The sequence below is a fragment of the Fukomys damarensis genome, unplaced genomic scaffold (genome assembly GCF_012274545.1).
Source record: "Fukomys damarensis isolate Sample0158 unplaced genomic scaffold, DMR_v1.0_HiC HiC_scaffold_39, whole genome shotgun sequence".
Taxonomy (NCBI): Eukaryota; Metazoa; Chordata; class Mammalia; order Rodentia; family Bathyergidae; genus Fukomys; species Fukomys damarensis.
This window is the reverse complement of record NW_022900951.1, coordinates 123656122-123676871: the sequence shown is the minus strand read 5'-3', so window position 1 is coordinate 123676871 and position 20750 is coordinate 123656122. Positions and strand designations below refer to the sequence as shown.

Below are 20750 nucleotides of genomic sequence, written 5' to 3'. Positions count from 1 at the left end.
GGAAACAAAGCTGCTCATTTTATGGTGGCTGGGAAACAGCCGTTTGAAAAGATAGCATCCTCTAGAGGCAGGTCTCCAGTGAGCCACCTCTTCCAGCCAGGGCTCACCTCCTAACAGCACTTTCAGCTCTGAACATCAGTGGATGAAGCCACTGATCAGAACAGTGCTGCCGTGATCTAGTTACCTCTCCAGGAGTCTCTGAGCCCAGGTGACAATTATGCTTCACTGTACCAAGACACGTGCGCTCTCTTTAGTTATTTTAGTGATGTGAGTAGGTATTTTTACATATATACAGCAAAATCATTTTCTCTTAAAACACAAAAATGCATGCAATATTTAAATTGCAAACATATTTAAAGCTCCATGTTTTTAGTTTTAGCAGTTTTGAAATTATTTTTTCAATTCCTTTCTCCTTCACCATTGAAGAAGACATATAGCATACTTTGGTTTAAATTTTCCTGAGGCATCCCCTGAATTGGGTTTAGGTACTATGGGAGATCCTAAATTTAGACATGGAATCCCACTTCTAAACTTTAGAAGCTTGTCCCTGCTTGTGTCACCTGGACTCTGTGGTGAGGTAACACTTCAGTCTTGGGTGAAACTCTCCTCCTGGATGTTGCTCTTCTTTCTTTTATTTATTTGTGTGTGTGTGTGTGTGTGTGTGTGTGTGTGTATGTGTGTGTGTGTGTATGGTACCAAGGATTGAACTCAGGACCTTGCGCTTGCAAGGCAGGCAGCAGAAGTACTGAGCCAAATCCTCCACCCTGTTGCTCTTGTTTCTGATCAGTTGTCTTGTGGTTGTCTCTTCACTTACTTGTGTTGTAGAGAACCCAGGAGCAGAGCTGGCTAGGATTTGAGCTTGGCCACTCTACTTCTCTCCTGCATGGGTCACATAAGCCCAGGCAGGTGGTGGCACAGTGGAGGGTGGTGCATGTGGGTCCACTCTCCTCCTGCTTCCCATGTAGGGTGTGTAGGGCCAGCGCAGGTGGTAGCGGGGCAGGCAGGTCCTCTGTCTTTTCAATGACTATTAAACATTAGCTTTTTATCAATAAAACTCCATAAAGGCCTTACTGGGTAAAGATAGAAAACCAGTTGAGTGTGGAGCATACATATTTTCCCTGACTCACTGCATGCTTACCACACACAAGGCCATGGGTTTGATCTGGCACAAAACACAAAACCATAAATAGTGGTTCAACTTATGATTTTCCTACTTTGCAATGGTGTAAAAATGATATGCATTAAGTAGAGATTGTACATTAAATTTTTACTTTTTCAATGTGGTAGCCCCATGCAGCAGTATCCTCTCATGATGCTGGCAGATCAATAAGCCACAGTTCCAGGCCGGGGATTTAGCTCAGCGGTTCGGTGGCCTGCCTTGCAAGCGCAAGGACCCAAGTTCAATCCCCGGCACCAAAATAAATAAATAAATAAGCCACAGTTCCCAACTACTGGTCACAAGGGAACCACAACATGCTACAGCGCACTACACTGGATAGAGGTATTTAATCAGTTACACGAGACATTCGACCCTCATAAAACGGGCTCTGTGTCAGCTGATTTTTCCCAACTATGCTAATGTAAGTGTTTTGCACACATTCTGGGTAGGCTGGACTAAGCTATGTTGTTGGCAGGTCAGGCGTATGAAATGTATTTTGGACCTAGAATATTTTAAACTTATAATGAGTTTATTGGAACATAACCCACTGTAAGTCCAGCAGCATGTGTATCCCAACTCACTCCCACACTCTATGCTACATTTTAGGAATTGGCTTATCTGCTCTAATTTTTCACCTGTTACTAATAACAGAAGCTGTGTTTAACAAGTCCTCCTAAGAGACTCCACACCCAACTCAACACTTTTTATTCTTCTCTTTCAGTCCTCAAGGCCATTCACTGAGATGGGTACTAACATGCCCATTTTGTAGACAAAACTGTTACTGGGTTTGTAAGGTAGAAGTTCTGGCTCCAGGGGTCCCAACCCACCATGCTTGGGCACCAGTACCAACATGCCAATAAAAGAGGTAAGCAGTGGTGATGAGCAGCAAAGAGCTGTAATAAACATGGCCTTGGTAAAGAGACGAAAGATTTGTCTTCGATGGCTGAGAGAAACCTTGAGCTTTCATAGGTAACACAGGTCAAGTGTGGTCTGGCTGGATGTCATCTCAGGGAGTCCCCATTGTGAGAGGATGACTCTCGCTTAGGGGGCAGCATTGATGTTGTGCAGCCACTGTTGCCACATGGAGGGTGACTTCACCATTGGGGTGATTTGTCCGCAAGGCTCTGGAACATGAGGTGGCTGCAGGTTTAGAATAATGACAGACTTCTAGGCATCTCTCCAGGGACCTGGAACAAGGCCATTGTAAAAACTGGCAATCACATGTCCCTACAAATCCTGAATATTACTTTAGCTACGCTTATCTTGGTGTCCTCAGTCTTGAAGAGAAATGACACAGGCTAGGTAAATTTAGGGCTGATAAACTTTGTACGACAACACCCCTCACGGGACTAGTATGCCTGCATGTTAAGGAGGGATCTGATCACCAAATTTTAAAGTAATAAAGGAGACAGACATAAAATATGAGCCAAGAGGCCAAGCTTCACCCTGCTTAGAGTTATCCACTAGGGACGTGCAGGCCCAGCCTCTGGGTCCCTGTTACAGACCTGCCTAAAGTCACCTGGGGTTCACACCCAGGTTTGCCTGCAAAGCCCATGCACTTAACCCAGAAGCCACATTGCAGTGGTGAAGTACAATTCTCTGGAAAACTGAGCCATACTCACCACACCTAGGATGTGTGGCACCTAGTTCAACAGTTCACCCTCACTAGAAATGTAGAAGAAAGTCCTTCCCTTTAATCATTATTCAAAACTGGAAAGGAAGTAAATAATATTCCGTGAAACCATTCAGTTACAGTAACAGTTGAAGCCAGGTATATTGGTGCACACCTATGATCCCAGCACTCTAGGAGGCTGAGGCAAGATGATTCCAAGTTTGAGTTCTGCCTGGTCAAATGAAGGAGACCTTGTCCCCAAATGCAAAGTAAAAAGGGTTTGGGGTGTAGCTCAGTGCAAAGGCTGTAAGTCCAATTATGAGTTCAACTCCTAGTACCACAAAACACATACACACACACACACACACACACACACACACACCACCACCACCACCACCAACACCAACACCAGCACCACCACCAGCCCCGCCACCACTATTACTAATATCAGCTGTACCTATTTCATGCTAATTTCTCTCAGGCCCGCACCTCTTTGATTTTTCAAAGCTACAGACCACCCCTACTCACTGTTTTAGAGGTGCCCTCTGGTCTGGAAGAGAAATTGGCATTACTCATCCTAGTACTTCGTCTCTTTTACATCAGAAAGCTACAAATTTCTCTTCTTACAAAACCACAGTCCCAAATCTACAGGTTTTACCCCAACAAAGGAAATCAGGCACTGAAATCTACCAGCAGAGGGCAGTGCTGCTACAACTCTGGTCTGAGACTGGAGACCCCTACAGTCCCTATTTTTGCTCCCCAGATACAGCCCAGGTCCTCATCGGCCCCTCCCAAAATGCACTTCATGTTGCTGCTCAGCACTGCACGGGCCACACAAGATTGCAGTGGATCAGTGCCTGGTGACCATGGAGCTCAGAGACCAAAATGGCCCACACATGGTATATTTCCACAGCCAAGGTATGGAATACTTTGGAAACTGGGAAAACCCAGTCAACATTAATAAAGGAAAACAGGAGGAAGAAAGAAAATCCTCAATGGCAGCATCTCCTCCCCAGAGAGCAGGAAGTGCTGGCCTCAGTGTGACCTCCCCTTCTGCCTACTGAGTTGTCCTCCCTCCTTTACCTCAGCCTGTTTTTTCTGTCTCTCCTTCTCTTCTGCTACCTCAGGCACCAAGCTCCTCACTTCCTAGTGAAAGTAATGATGGCCATGCTTACTTTGTCTGACCCAAAAGGGAAAGAGTGTACCAACTATGTGCTACAATCTTCTTCATACCTTATCTCACTTTTATTTGGTCTGGAAAACAAATGGAAAAGGTAGGACTCATCCCCATTTTACGGCCAAGGAAACCAAGTCTCAGGATGAGTAGGTGACGTTTCCCTAGTGCTGACACAGAATGTGAAATCAGCTTTTCGGATTCTAGCTCATCGGGATATGTCATTTAAAAGATAAGAAGAACCAAGGGTGGGGGCACACACCCGGAAGGCTGAAGCAGGAGGATCCCAAATTCGAGCCCAGCCTCGGCAACATAGTGAGGCCCTGTCTCAAAATAAAAGATGGGACATAGCACAGTGTGAAGGCCCTGAGTGGAAGCCTCAGTACCACAAAAAGAAGCCTGGAAGAAGGGACTTAGATGTAGTCCAGTGGTGAGTGCTTGTCTAGCATCCATGAGGCTCTGAGTTCCATTCCCAACACTGAGAAAGAAAAAGAAAGCTGGGCACAGTGGCACACATGTAATTCCAGCACTGAGGTGCTGATTGCCAGAAAAATACTAAGTTCTGGGCCAGCCTGGACTTGAAACCTTGTGTCAACGCCCCCCCCCCAATTAAATAAAAGGAAGAATATCTGCTTTTCAAATAATGCTTAGGAAATGTTCATAGCCAGGCATGTTGGGGTTTGCCTACAGTCCTAGCACCACCGAGGCTCGGGTGGGGAGGTGGATGCCAGCACCATATTGAGACCCATCTCCAAAACAAAAGCAAACAAAAAAGTACAGAAATATCATAAATATTCAAGATGCTAGAAACTTTTCACTTAATCGAAATTACCCTTGCAATTAAAATATCACTTTTTTGCTTTTACAAACATGCTTTTTCTAGCACGTATTCTTAGGTAAAATATCCCTGTAATTAAAAAACAAAACAAAACAAAACAACTAATAGACTTTCAAAATGTTCAGCCTTCATAAAAGACGAAGATTCAAGATAAATTGGTGGGTTAAAACATCTCAATTTTATTATCTAGTATCCCATAAATTTGTACATTTTAATGTATTAGTTAAGAAAAAGTAAAAAAAAAAACCCTGATACTAGTTAACTGTACTGAGAAAGTTAATATTCAAGTCAATAATCTTATTTTTTTGGTGCTGGGTAGTGATCGCAGGGCCCCCCACATTAGGCAAGTGTTCTACCACTGCGTTATATCCCAGCCATTTTTATTTATTTTGAGATAGGATCTCACCTAGTTGTCCAGGTAGGTCTTGAAATTGCAGTCCTGCCTCAGCCTCTTGAGTCAGAGTGATTACAGACTTGCACTACCATGCCAAGCCAAGTCTGTAACTTTTAAATCTTCACTTTAAAAACAATATTTTTTTGCAGTGCCAGGGATCAAACTCAGGACCTTGTACATGCAAGAAAAATGCTCTACCATTGAGCCACATCTTTAGCCCCTTTAAATATATTTTTAAAAATTCAGTTCCGTTGGGAAAATCATAAGTGAAAAGTGGCTGGTAGGAAGGAGAAAATTTTTATTTCTGTTTAACCCAAGAATTTCCCCACAAAGAAAAAATAACTTAAGAAGAACATACATGAAAAAAAGAACTTATGTGAACAGTATTTATTTCAGAAAACAAATATGCTGGAACAAAGTCAAAATGAGGCAAATTAAAAACATAATGTTATCAAAAGTAACAATGAAATGTCAGGTGTTTTGCTCTATAAACTAAAAAAAATCTAAAAAGCAACAGCCTTGCTAGCCTGCCTGCCTGAAACCCATGTTCCATCCACGTTGCTTCCATCACTGCAGTGTTACCTGCAGTGACTTTATAGAAGGGAACCTCTTCCAGAGAGGACTTGGGCATCTGTGCCTGGAAGTTGCTGTTTCCCCTCCTAATCTGAGGGTGAAGTCAGTCAGTGTGAGCCTGCACAGCCAAAGACAGGAAGATTAGCAGAAAACCACACCCTTTGCACATAACTGATTCACTTTGGTTTTTAGGATGAGAGGGGCATGAGGCCATGGGTTCAACTCCCACACACCCCACAAAACAGCTCCTGAGGGCTCCTCCTTTCAGATCATGAGGGTGAATGATCGCAGCAGCCAGGTCTCGGGGTGCCATGTGCCAGGCCCTGAATCCGGCATCTCACAGGGTAAACCCAGTCAGCCTCCAGAACCTTCTGAGGTTGGTAACAGGATTTCCCACATTTTGAAAAAAAAAAACTGAGGTGAGAATCACTTTTCATAAAACTAACCATCCTAAAGTCAACGACTCAGAGGCATTTGATACATTTACAATATCAAGAAACCACCACTCTGAGTTCAAAATGTTTCCATCACCCCAGGAAGAGGCTCCATCGTTACCCATTCCTTCCTACCCATAGCCTCTGGTGACCACCTCACATTCCATTTGGGTTCCCCCATAAATGTACGTGTGGAATCATACCTCAGGGGACATTCTGTGCCTGCCTTCTCTCGGTTGGCATGATTTTGAGGTCTGTCCACACTATGGCCGATGTAAGGGAGCTCTTTAGTAGCTGAATGTGTGGAAATGTCACTAACATGAGCTTCAATAGAGAGATGAGTGAACTCGAGGCTGGGATTACACAGGTCATATGCAAACCATGGTGCTTTGACCATCCTACCTCCACCAAAGACCTGCTGAAGCCTAACACCCAAGCCATAGTCACAGAAATGAAGCTTTTAACAGGAAAGTCTGAGCCACTCTTCCTAAACCTTCTTATTTAAGCCCAGCCCTTCAGGCAGGAGGAAAGGAGCTCAGCAGGCCCCACAAGACCTCCAACAGGTCTCCTCTCCCTCCTTTCCCTCCCTCCCCAAGCTCGGCCTCTGCCATCTGGACTTCTTTCCTATGAAAACGCATCCCAGTGTTCCACTCAGAATCTGCTGAAAGTATAAATAAATGGACATTGTATTTTCAGGGTTTCTTGCCTGTTTGGTGAGTTTGAATCCCTCCTATCCAGAAGGAAACTCCATCCTTTGCCAGGTGCTTTCCGAGTTCGCGTTGTCCCCAGAACCAGTAACAAGGTGAGCACCATCGAGGCCTTGCTTGGGAAGTAAGAACACTGAGTCCCACGAAGGGCGAGAACCCTGTCCGAGGCCACACTGTGGCTGCAAGGCAGAGCTGAGAGCTGCGGAGCTCCTTTGTGAAGTCGCACCCTGCCACCTTGGAACTGCAGCTCAGCAACACACACTGCACCCAAGAGCCTGCACCTGCATCCACAGATGATCCTCCTAGAGTCCAAGGCATAACTGACGCTGCCAGTTCAGTTCTAAGGCACAGAAAGTCACCGCAGAGTCCTGAGGATGTAAGCAAAGCAGGAAAACCTCTGTACATTCAGTTTCTTTTCAAGTTCAGTAAGCTACTGAACTGAAGAGAAATTCTCCTGGTGTAGGAAAGGTGGGCAAAGCCTTTGGGGATTCACATTCTTATTGAATATATGCAATATGCTCTAAAAAGAAACCATGAGGCAGAAGCAATATGAGAAAGCCGTAATTTCTCTGTACAGCTTTCAAAGACAGATGATAATGCACACTGGTTACGGTCTCTTATCGGTACCTGGTATGGTGGGGAGCCTTTGTCTAAGTTTGTTCCAAATACATGAAATACTCACACTAGTCACAAATCCTATGAATGGAAACAGTGTGATCAGGCCTTCCTATCTTGTGATGACATTTAAAAGCACAAAAGAACTCACTGGAGGAAACCCCATGAATGAATACTGCGACTGAGAAATACTTCACTTAGAAGACATATGACAGTGCACCCTGGAGAGAGGCATTATAAATGTCAGATGTGCAGGGAAGACCCTAACCATCCCCGTTCAAAGCATGGAAGGACTCACACCGGAAGAAGCCTTCTAATGATGAAAGAAAGATAGCAATGCCATAATATTCTCTCCCATGCCTTCAACAACCTATGGCAACTCAAACTGACAATAAATCACAGGGATGGAAGGTTATGTGGGAGAGCTTGTGAAGAGTTGCAATTCACCTCCAAGGCGTGAAGAAAAACACTGAATGTAAGTAGTGTGGTAAAGACCCCTGTGTTGAAGGCTTACATAACCCATGGACACCTGGTGAAAAAGAGGTATCCATGCAGGTTCATGGCAAGGGAAGTCTCTGGTGGGGGAGGCTATGTAGAAGGGGGCCCGGGGACATGGGAACTCTCCTGCATTCTTGACTCAATTTGCTGTGAAACTAATCCTGTTCTAAAGAAGATAAAAAGTATATAAGGAAAAAGAAATGCATTGTTTCCAAAAATGCCTTTGAGAAGCAGTGAGGTATAACTTGGTCCAAGTTCTCTGAGAGCCAAGATCTGGGCTCTCAGTCTGGGCTGTGAACCCCAGCCTGGCTCTGCTCTGTCTCTGCAAGAATATGCTGGGATAGGGCCCTAGCTTTTTGCTTCTTTGCAGCAGGGAATCTATCTGAGAAGGGTCTAAATAGACAGACGAGAACAGAACTGCACTGGTCCATGTTGGAAAAGCCTGAAATGCTCCTTCTCCTCACTCTCCTTCCGTGGGCCACCCTAGAGATGCCCCAATGCCCCGCAGATGCAGAAGCTGGCTGTGAACTCCTCACTTCTCTTCTTACATGCCTGCTGCGAGGCTGTGCTGAGGATGGATCCAGGCCTCAGACAGCCCCGCACGACAGAAACAGAGCATGAGCCACATTTTCTAATTGCTGTATTCGAACCATATCAGTGAAACTCATTTTTAGATAGACTTTATTTTTAAGGCAGTTTTAGATGTACCAGAAAACCAAGCAGAGAATAGACATTCCTTGCCCATTCACTCCCTGCCACAGGTCTCCCTCTGTTACAATGGATGAGTCTCCATGGACATCAAAATCCCTCAAGGCCCACAGGTTACATCCTATAGGGGGGGCAGACGTGTACTGGCATGTATCTACCCTTAGGGTGCCACGCAGAATAGGGTAACTGCCTCAAAAATCCTCAGTATTATGCCTGTTCATTCTATTTTCTTTAAAACCAGTATTTTATGTAAGAAAAAAAAAAAACATTTTACAAGGTTAACATGTCTGAAGGGAACTGTGATGGTGTATACCTGTGCTCCCATTTACTAAAAGATTGAGGCAAGGGGATCAACTAAGCTTAGGAGTCGGAGGAGACACTGGGAAACATAGCAAGACCCCATGGGAAAAACAAAAAAATATGCTTTTCACAGGTTTCTGATGGTCTGTGAAGCATTAAATTCTGCCTAATAAATTTCTCTGCACCTCTTGCTGATACATCTTGAGATGTTTTTTTCTTTCTGTGATGGAAGTTGACAGCATATTAGAGTTCTAATGGCAGTTGTTCAAAAGCAGGGGGAATGTTCTCCTTTTTAATAACACTTATTCAGCCCACTCCATTCCAAACATGATTCATACGTCCTCCCACCTCTCAACACTCAGACTGATAACAGAGCATTGAAAGCAGCCTGCAGAGAAGGAAAAAGGGGCCTCCCACTTCCATCCTCAGGAAATGAGTCCGGAGGTCACACTCCCACGCCCAAGCACCATGCAGTGGGAGGGAAACTGACCTCCAGGGTAGCTGATGGGACTGGAGGCCCTTCAAGACAGGTGGTAAAGTGCTGAGGCTGGGCGGAAGACTCAATAGCCAGCCAGGACCGGCACAGGACCAAGTCCCACCCTGTCCCCTGCTTCTGGGGGTCTCTTCTTCTCTTTCTGTACAGGATAGCTCACTCTAGCTGACCGTTCTGTCACTGTCTTGGTTCACTGGCTTCCTCCTTCAACATCCTGAAGCTATCTGGCTCAGGGTATACCTGCCATAGGCACCAAGAACCACAAAGGCCAACAATGATGTGTCCTTGGACTGCAGTGTCCTCCCCTGCAAGACAGAGTCAGCCAATATCACCCCACCCCTACATCCCAGGGATGATGGGGCACTGGCAGTCAAGAACTTCAGAAAAGGGGCTGAGGTGAGGCTCAGCCTAGCTCTGCAACAAAGAAATCAACCCCCCACAAACACTAAGGATGGATTAGAAAACTTCTGATGCCAATAATGTTCTCTTTCACAACCTGAATGAAGGCTTCAGCTGGACCCCGTACAACGCCCAGTGGGACTGCAAACAAGCATATCATGACAGTCTTGTCTCCTGACACCCTCCGCCTCCTCACCTCTTAACTGAGCCTGTGCTCCACTCCCTTCACGGATTCACTCCAATACCACATGCAGACATTTGCTTCATGTCAGTCAGTTCAGTTCACTCTTAAAACTAACTGCACACTCCAGGAAAGCAGGGCACTGTCTTCACCTCACTGTCATGTCCCCAGGACCTTAAGTCATGCCCAGCTCATATAAGTGTCACCTGTGTCAAGTGACTCTCCGGCCCTCATCTGTGAAAGCCATGCTGGCCACCAATGGTTGTCCTCCAGGGCACTCAGGGAGGACAGCTGCTTACTGTGTGCGCTGTCCTGTCCCAATGCTCTAGTTGCCAGGAGTGACACCTAAGCTGGACCCTTTCCCCTTATGAGAACACATCAGACCAAAGTCTGTGATTCTGAGACACGGACAGAGGACAAGAGGAGAGAGGTTTGATCTCAGGCTGTGGGAAGGGATAGAGCACCCTGATGGGGGGGTGACCTGGACAAAGGGACCCTAAAGACAGCTATGGAGCCAGAGAAAGCCAAATGACTGAGGAGCTACCAGACTAAATGAATTAAAGTTGGTTTTGGTTTGCATTTCCACTTTGCAAGTTTTTATTTTAGTTTTGAGGTTGGCTTCCCCAGATGTCACAGCCTGAAATATTGATTATGTCCAAAACATGCTGTAAGCAGTTCAGGCTACAAAGAGTTAAATCCCTCAATTGGCTCACTTGGAGAAGTGAGTCTGACTGAAGCTACGTGACTCACAGAAGCGTCTCCTGAGCACTGCAGTAGCGCGCAGGTCAACATGACCTCGTTGCTAATGGCCACAGCTGAGACCAGAGTGATGGTCTGTGAAGCCGTGGGGCTGACACGAAAGAACATCCGTTGCTGAGGTTGGATAATCTCATCCAAACTCCATTCCCACCATTAGTGCCTGCATAGCTTGAAGGACAATGCTCCAATTACAGCCATATATTTTGTCTCTCTTGCTTCTAATTTGAAAATGCTTGGGCTTCTCTTTAAAGCCTTGCCTGCACTGGTTTCCATGGAGATTTCATGTACTGCACATCTATACACGCACTTTTGACCCTGACTGATGAATAATAAAAACTGGAGGGAGAGATGGGCCAGTGCCTTTTGCCCAAGGAGCATTGGCCATCCCAGTTTACACTTTATTTTTCACTGTCTTGTTTTTATTCAACCATGCATTGCATCCTGGGCAGGTGGGGGCTAGAGACCTGCTGCTGGCGTCTCTGGCACCCAGGCCCTATCACCTCGCTGTCTGCGTCCAGTGCATGAACTGCTCATGTCCTTCAGGCTTGGCACCCTGAGCCTGGCAGAATGCATTTGGGCTCAGGATGCTCTGCCTCAGTTCAGCATGCAGAGGAAATCTTCCCTTCTCCTCTCTCTCCAACTTTACTCAGCAAGGGTTGCAAGATGACTTAGCTCAGCTTCCTTCTCTAGGCAGGCAAACCTGAGATGCCTATATCCAAGAGTGGTGCTCTCCCTGATCTCCCACAGTCCCTGGTCATTAAAGACAGAGGGACCATAGGGACTTCATTCCCATGGAGTCCTCAAGGGTCACCTGAACTGCCTGAGATACAGCACACTCCAAGGACATGTTCCAAAGTGCTTGTCCATGGCCTGCCCTGCCCAGAAAGGACCCCCTGGCCTGCCAGAGAATACTGACACCCCAGGCTGAGCGGTGCCCCAGAACATCTAAGATAAGTTGTATCCAGGTTCAGAACTAAACCTGGCAAACACATCAGGTAGCTTCAGAGTCCCCTAGTAATACTTTCAGGGCAGAAATAAGAGAGGGCAACTGTGTGAGCAGGTGCAAATAGTGCTGTGTGCAGAATTCAGATGCCTTTTCCCAGCCAAGTCCACCCCTACCTCAGGGAGAAGAGCCCTGCAGATGATAACCAGCAATGCAGGTCTTTCACTCAGGCTTGGCAGATGGCACACCATGCCCTCCTCCCTGGGGCAGCCAATGGCTGAGTTTCAGTGAGTAGGAAAGCTCCAAAGCTTGGTCTTCCCCAACCTATGGCAGGACAATGAGCAGGCAATCCAACTCCACAGGGTCACAGAGTCACCTCAATGGCAGACTTTATGTGAGCCCATGCCCCTGCTCCCCTCTCCTTTCCCACCCCACCTCCCAGGGCAACCCCTTCTCCATAACCTACACACAACAGGCTCCTGTTGTAGAAGCTACTCAAAGGAAGCCAAAATGGAGAATGTGATTGTGTTCGAGTTAAAGGAGTATAGAAGTATTTTTTTTTCTTCTCTCTTCTCCTAGTTTCCTACCTACTGTCATTCTGTACATAGTAGGATACCTCTAAAAGGAAATGTACTTCACAAATCACTTTCAATAATGTAAAATATCCACAGCAAATCATGACCTGGTTTCTCAAGCAGCAGTGCTGGCTCAGTTCACACCAAGGGATCCATTGGTCCAGCAAGTTTCTCTGAGGTTGCACATCCCCTGGTGCAGCAGGGTGGGTCAGGGAGGCCAGAACTCAGAGTCTTATAGGAGTTCACAGTGACCACTTGCCTCTCCAAGGCTCATACCTTGCCATTAAAGACACAATGTGGGCAGTTATGGACTACATGGCCTCAATAGTTTCCCTGGCCCTGAAACTGTCCACTGAGTTGATGCTGTTGATCAAGAAATAGAAAAAGTAACTATGAACTCCTGGCTCAGGAATGCAATGATGTCAGTGCACTTGAAACTCCCTGAACATTCAGTGTATGAGCAGACAGTCTCTCAAGGTCTGGCAAGCTTGTAATTTTGTGTGTGTGTCATCTGAGACTGAACAATGAACTCCATGTGCAGAAGTATGATTTCCTCCAAGGTTTAGGTGGCTGCACATACAGAGCTTAGCTATGTAGCAGAATGCAGATGAAATCTCCAAAGAAGAGTCTTCAAAATTAAAGCAATGCATGACTACACTCAGAGTAACATCACTACAAATAAACTACCTCCTGTGCTTGACTATCTCAATGTTTAATTATTTTCTGGACTGGACTCTTTACTAATAACCCACATCATGTCCCTCTTTGTCTCCTGTAATATCTTTTTTATTTAGAAGTGATGGTTTTCTCCACTCTCATTCATACACTTTTGCACTACATGATGCTCACATTCATCTTAGGGAGTGGGTACGTGTACATACTACAGCTTGTTCCTCTTTTTAGTACCTTTCCCCTTCCCACCTTGCTCCCTCCCTCTGCCTCCAAATCTCTTTTCCCCATTTTCATTCTTGTTATTATTATTATTAGTTCATATTTATGACATTTACATTCATGGGGATTATAGGTTCCTGTATGTACCATATCTCAGTTCTACTTACTTCCCCTTCCCCTCTCCCCACCCTCAATCTCCTGGACCTCTTATGACTTGCAAGAGATCCATCCCCTTCCTTTCTTCTACCCACCTTTTATTATATTCTCTTTGTGCTTTGCCTTATTCAAATAAGAAATAGCAGGTGCTATTTAAGCTTGTGTGGCTAGTTTATTTCAATCAATGTTATATTTTCCAGATGCTTTCATTTTGCTACAATTATCTCAATCTGTCCCTTTTATAGCAAAGTAGTACTCCATTATGTATAGATAGGTTTTCATTATCTATCCATCTGTTGTTGGGTATACAGACTGCTTCCAGGATTCAGCTATTATGGAGTGTGCTGCTATAAACATTGGTATGCATGCATCACTGTGCTGTAGTGTGACGTCTTTAGCTCTTTGAGGAAGATACCTAGAAAGGGAACACATGGGTCCTATGGAATGTCTAATTTTAGTTCTTTGAGAGATCTCCATACTGATTTCTATACTGGTTGTACTAGTTTGCACTCCCACCAGCAACGGCCATGACATCATTTCTATTCTTTGATTTCTTGATGATTGCCGGTCTATCCGGTGTAAGAAGAAATCTTAGTGTTGTATTAATTTGCATTTCTCTGATGGCCAGATGCTGAATATTTTTTCACATATTTGTTGGGAATTTGTACTCCTTCTGAGAAGTGTCTATTCATTTTACTTCCTGAGTCTTGATTGGGTCTTTTATTTTAGGTGGTCTAATTTTTTGAGTTCCTTATGTATTCTAAATATTAGTCCTCTAAGAAGTAGCTAGTAAATATTTTCCCATCCTGTAGGTTGTCTCTTCGCTCTACTAATTGATTTCATTGCTGTGCAAAATCTTTTTTAATTTGATGTAATCTCATTTGCTGATTCTTATTATTTCTTGTGCAATTGGGTTTTCATTTAAAAAAAACGTTTCCTATGCCTGTGACTTTAAGTGTTTTACCTATTTTGTCTTCCAGTGGGTTCTATATCTCTGTTATAATGTTTAGCTCTTTGATCCATTTTGATTTTAGTTTAGTACATGGTGAGAGATATGGGACCAGCTTTAATCTTCTGCAGCCAGATATCCAGTTTTTCCAGCACCATTTGCGGAACCAGCTGTCTTTCTTCCATCATGCTTCTGGCTCCTTTGTCAAACATTAAGTATCTGAACGTGTCTGGAGATGTTTCTGTATCCTCTACTCTGTTCCACTGATCCACATGACTGCTGTTGTGACAGGTCTGTACCATTTTTATCACTGTTCCTTTGTAGTATAGCTTGAAATCAGGTACTGTGATGCCTCCTGCTTTGCTCTTGTCACCCAAGATTGTTTTTGCTATTCTGTATCTCTTCATATGAATTTTAGGATTATTTTCTCTAGATCCGTAAAGTATGCTGTTGGTATTTTGGTTGGAACTGCACAATCTGTATAACAGCTTTAGGAATATGGCCATTTTGACAATATTGGTTTTGCCTATCCAGGAGCAGAGAACATTATCATTATTGTAGTAGTAGTAATAGTAGTAGTAGTAGTAGTAGTAGTAGTAGTAGTAGTAGTAGTACCAGGGATCGAACTCAGGTCCTTGCACCTGTGAGGCAGGTGGTGGAACCACTGAGGTAAATCCCCGGCCCCTCCATATTTCTGATGTCCTCTTTAATACTCTTTTTCAGAACACTGTAGTTTTCTTTGTAGAGGTTTTAAATTTCCTTGGGTTGATTCCTAGGTTTTTCACTTTTCTTTGATGCCTACCATAAGTAGTATTGTTTTCATAATTTCTTTCTCACTGGGTTCATTATTGGTGTACACAAATGCCATTGATTTTTGTATGTTGATTTTTATATCCTGCTACATTGCTGAATTTGGTTATTTTCTCGTGGCTGAGACAAAATACCCAACACCCAAAGTTAAAGGAGGAAAGCTTTATTTGGCTCGCAGTTTGTAGAGGTTTCAGTGCATAGTCATCTGGCTCCGAGGAGCCAGAGGAGAAAGTCTACAGCATACAGGCAGGCAAGAACACATTAGCCCTCTTTCTGCCCCACATAGTTTATGCAGGCTATCTGCCCTAGGGCATGTGTAGCACTCACACCCTTAATCCTAGCCAGAACTACGCCAAGGCAATCAGTGGACTGATTTAGTAATTACACACCCTTTATCCCAGCACCAGACACCCTAGATCTAGCCACTTCTGAAAAGCACCCCCCCCACCATGACTGTATGAGTCTTTGGGAGGACATCTAGACATGAGCCATAATAGTTATTAATTCTAAGAGATTTTGGTGGAGTTCTTTTGGTCTTTCATGTAGGGTATCATGTGATCTGCAATAATGATGACTGGAGCTCTTCTTTTCCTATATGTATCCTTTGTATTTCTCTTGCTTAGTTGATGTGTCTAATATTTCAAATACTATGTTGAGTAGAAGTGGTAATAGTGGGCGTGCTTGTCTTGTTCCTGATTTTAAAGGGAATGCTTTCTGTTTTCCCACATTTAATACGATGTGTAGCTATTGTTTTGTCATAAACAGCTTTCATCAAATTCAGGAATGGTCCTCATATACCTATTTTCTTCAGGGTTTTTTATTTCATCCAAAGCTTCTTCTACATCCATTGATATTTTCATATGGTTTTTGTCCTTGCTTCTGTTCATGTAGGGTGATACATTTATCAGTTTGCATATGATGAGCCTTCCTTGTCTGACATAAGTATAGACAAGTCTTCAATTTTCATTCCAATCTGCATGGAAAATCTTTTGTTTTGCTAGAGAATTCTTAGTTAATACGGGGGTTTGGTTTGGTTTTGTTTAGTTTTGTTTTCATTCAACACTGTACATATCAACCTGGTTCCTTCTGCCCTCCAAAGCTTTTCATGAAAAAACTAATGATTATCTTCTGGGGAAATTATGACAAAAGGTATCTTCCTGTCAGCTTCATAAGTATTAATATGCCTCATTATGTTTTATAGGAAAAACTACAGGCATTATCTACATTATTGTGTCAATGAAGCTGTAGCATCACTTTGAGACAAATGAGGGAGAATTTAAAGAAAAAGTTGGATATGTTGAATGTAAATATCATAAGGTCTTTAAAACCAAAAAGTATTACAGATTCTCAAACCAGAAATGAAAAATACCTTGAAACAGCCTACAGTTTTTAATTTCTAAGAAAACAAAACAACAAAAAAAACTAAATACCAATTTCCATCACTCACAAAAGCAAAAAGTTTTTGCATTCTTTTGCTTTTTTCTTTTATTAAAATATGAAAGATCCTTAAGGCCAAAAGTTGAGATAACCACTGAGGGCTCCGGCCAGCTGTGATTGGGCCATTTCATGCCCCAATCTCACAGCAAACTAGCATGAAGTCACCTCAAAGGTTAGCTATTAAGGCCATAGCTGGGGTGGGTGTTTTAATCCTCTTTTTAAAAAAATTTTTCTTCATTCTCTTTTTTTCCTCATTGAGTTTATTGGTACATTTTAGGTATACAGTACAGTTATATTCATTATTGGGATCTTGTACCTTTACATGACAGGTCTTGGTTCTCATTTTTTCCCCTTGTTCCTGCCCTCCCTTCACCCTTTCCCCCCTTTACAAACACTTCATTTCCATTTTTTCATTTTCTCATATTTTTTTATTTTCCCTTATTAGCTTTCCCCTACCCTTCCCACTTTCCCTACACCTTTAGCCCCTTTCTTCCTATTTCACATTGTCCATTATATCATTAGGATCTTATGTACTATTATAATTTATTCACACCAGAGAAACTATTTGGTATTTACACATGTGTGACTTATATATTTCACTTAGGAGTATGTCCTCCATATGTATCCATTTTCCTATGAATGAAATCCTATGAATATCTAATTTCTCATTCTTTGTGGCTGAGTAATATTCCATTTTATAGAAAAACCACATTTTCTTTATTCAGTTTCCAACGGATGGGCAAATGGGCTGTTTCCAAGTTTTAGCTATTACGAACTGTGCTACTATAAACCTTCTCCATTGTTGGTGGGAGTGCAGACTGGTGCAACCACTATGGAAATCAATATGGAGGTACTTCAAAGAGCTGGGACTAAAGGTTCCGTTTGACCCAGCCATCCCTCTGCTGGATATCTTTCCAAAATAATTAAAAGAAGCATATCACAGAGATATATATTTTTTTATCCTCTTGAGAGCTCTTGCTTGTTGATCTTTGAGAGTCATACATAGCTTGCTTTGGCGGGGGAGGGGTTTGGTGGTTTGGTGATTGTGGCATTCTACTACAACACCATGCCCAGTTTGGGTAGTAAGTGTAAGTAGGTAAAACCATGGCTGGGCCTAGCAACCAATTCCTCCCATGAGGAATGCCACACAGGTCATTTTCAGGTGCTAAGGACCATCAGCCAGGGAGGCTCTGCTCAGGTAATACTGGCCAAAAGTCTCTGCACTGGGATGCAGATGGCCATGAAATCCCTGCAGAAGAGATGGAAGCCTGCCTTAGTTATATCCGAAGTGGAGCTCATGAAGGATCTGCATCACCCCAGTGTGGTCCAGTTGATGCAGGTCATCGAAACACATGACAAAGTCTACAAGGTACTGGAGTACGCAGGTGGGGAAGAACTGCTGGACATCAAGTGGGAGGCCAACAGAATGCCAGAGGAAGAGGCCCAGACAATGTCTGGGCAGGTCACGTCATGTGTGCTGTGCATCAATGCCATGGCCAGGTCATAGTCCACAGGGACCTGGAACCCTGTAACATCCTTTTGGATCCCACAAGCAACGTTAAAGTGAGTAACTAGGTTGGGCACCAGGCTCACTCCTGGAGGGAAACTGTTCACAATGTGCAACTCTCTACTGTACTGTGCCCCAAGACATTCTTGCATAAAATATATCACAGCCACCTGGTGGACAGCTGGATCCTGAAGACCATCCTATACTAAATGGTTACAGAGCTCTTCCCATTAGATAGTATTAGATAGATGGTATCTGCAGCATCAGATCCTACACGGCAGGCACAGCCATCCCTCTACCCTCTCCCTGGACTTTGCAAAGTCTCACCAGTGAGCGAATAACCCTCAGCTGACACTAAAACAGATCTTGCAACATCCGTGGCTCCACAAGGTCAACATTCTCCCAGTCCTCCTTGAGCTGCTCCAGACCACCTGAACCCTACATCATGTCTCTGACGGGATACGACTACAGGAGATATGGCTATTCTTGAGACAAAGAAAATTTGATGACGTGATGGCCACATTACTGATGCTGAAGCTCCAGGCAAACCAAGGTGCAGGTTTCACCATCTCTGTGAAGCTGGAGAATCTAGGGGTGGTACCATTCCCATCCTCAACAGTACCTGCTCCCTTGGCTCTCCACCCAAACAGGAGTATGAAAGCTTGCACCCAGGGCAGAAGGGTGGCAAAAGCTCCCTAATCCCCATTTACCTCTGTGGGGCCCTCACTCCCAGCAAAGTCCAAGACACCTCTCTCCAGCTCCACCATGTCCTCAGTCTCTGCCTGAGAAACAGGACTGGAAGTGGGTAAAGGTGGTGTTGGGCGGCAGGGAAGTTGGGAGGTAAGCTCCCTAGAGGGACTTAGGGGTTGCTTTACTGGGCTGCTGAGTTCCTGATTGTATCATGCAAGGAAATCCAGTCTTCCCATAACAATGTTTCCTCTTTTACAGCACTCTTGTACAGCATCACCAGGGGACAGACCCTGTGAGAGGCCTATCACAAGTCTTCAGCAGGTCTGAGCTTTCCAGGGGTGAGGAGCAGTGAGCCAGCGTCCTAGAGGTCAGTGGAAGCATGGATGGCAAGTGTCAGCAGTCTGAATGCCCATGAGGTCATATAGAATTTTTCATTTCATGTCCACTGTGCTCACAAGTACCACAGCTTCCTCATCCTTCCCTCTATAGGCCCCAACTCACAGGCACTAAAGTTACAGTTCAGTGTATAAATCCCCAGGCCAATACCCCCATCCCCAAAGAATGTGTTTTCATCTGATAGCCACTCAACAACAGCCCCTCCGCCTTTGGAGGCTGTGAAATCTAAATGAGGTCAGCTGTGTCCATCAGCTTTCCATCACTGTGACAAAATACCTGAGAACATCAACTTTAAAGGAAGAAAGGTTTATACTGGCTCACAGTCTTGAGCATTCAGTCCATGGCCAGCTGGTTCCACTGTTTCAGGCTATGTTGAAGCTGAGTGTCATGGTGGAAAGTTCAGGGTAGAAGGAAGCTGCTCGCCTGATAGTGCCTAGGAAGCAAAGAGTGAGCTTGCTTTTATAGCGAGGTCCCTCCCCACAGACTCATTAATCCATAAGTGGATTAATCCATCCATGAAGTCAGAGCTCTCATGATCCAACCAACTTCAAAAAGCTCAATGCTGAACACTGCTAGACAGGGAAGCAAGCTTACAAGACAAAAGCTTTGGAGAGTCATTGAAGATCCAAATCATTTCAAGCAGGCAAACCACTTGCCCATACCTGGCAGGCCTGACATGCCATGAGCTGCCAGTGCCATGGTCACCACTGATACTACCCAGAAAGCACCAGAAGGAGAGCTGAGAAATCACAAATGTGCTGAGGAGGGCTGGGCTTTGCCTTCACAGGTCGTATGTTTCTGGAACTTCCCCAAGTCCCCTATGTATTCTGAGAACCTGCTCCTCTCTGTACCTAAGTAAATATATGAGGTATGATTTAAAAATACAATGTGTATTTAAGTTAAAATTAAGACACACTGCCATTAACTCTCCTCAATATATAAACTTTCACTTCAAACACTCATCCCATTATTCTTGCTCCACAATGAAGCAGTTATTGAAGTTCTCTTTTAGGGGTGTCTTTAGCTGTGCTGCAGTGGCTGCCTCAATATCATGAATCAATTAAAAATATCTACCTTCCATGGTCATTTTGGCCTTGGGAAACAGCCAGAAGTCTCGTGATACCAGATCCATGAAAAAGGTGTATGAGGACACACCACCATGCTTTCACGAGCTTGTTGGATGTCATTCAGCAGCAGCTTTTGCCATATTTGTGATCGCACCTCATAGAGATACTTATTAAAGAGTACTTCCAGAACTGTTTCAGAAACTGACAAGAATAGTGGGACAAGTTTGTTCAAAGTGAAGCAAGAGGCAGTATCCTGAGTGGGATCAATGACAATGGGTCTTTTACTGAGATCTTTTTTTTTTACATTTAAACAGTTACTGTATTTTTATCGTTCCTTCTATAGTTTTTAAATGTTTATCTTAGAAAAAAAGATTAAAAATAAATCACACAGGGCTAGGGATTTAGCTCAGTGGTTCCACTGCCTGCCTCGAAAGCACAACATCCTGAGTTTGATCCCCAGCACCAAAAAAAAAAAAAAAAAAAAA

General features: G+C 44.1%; 1 protein-coding gene across 5 annotated transcripts in view; it reads right to left on the bottom strand.

The window, feature by feature from the left end:
* Positions 1-20750, bottom strand: part of LOC104848107 (melanoma-associated antigen 10) — a 48947-nt gene that overhangs the window by 19807 nt on the left and 8390 nt on the right. The window contains exon 1 of one of the 5 annotated variants that reach the window (XM_033760144.1): positions 19520-19546. The exons of the other annotated variants lie outside the window; for them this stretch is intronic. Coding sequence (XP_033616035.1) covers positions 19520-19531 — 12 coding nt within the window. The 5' untranslated portion in view covers positions 19532-19546. Of the gene's footprint in view, positions 1-19519; positions 19547-20750 lie in introns of those variants that run through there. 5 annotated transcript variants of the gene reach the window in all.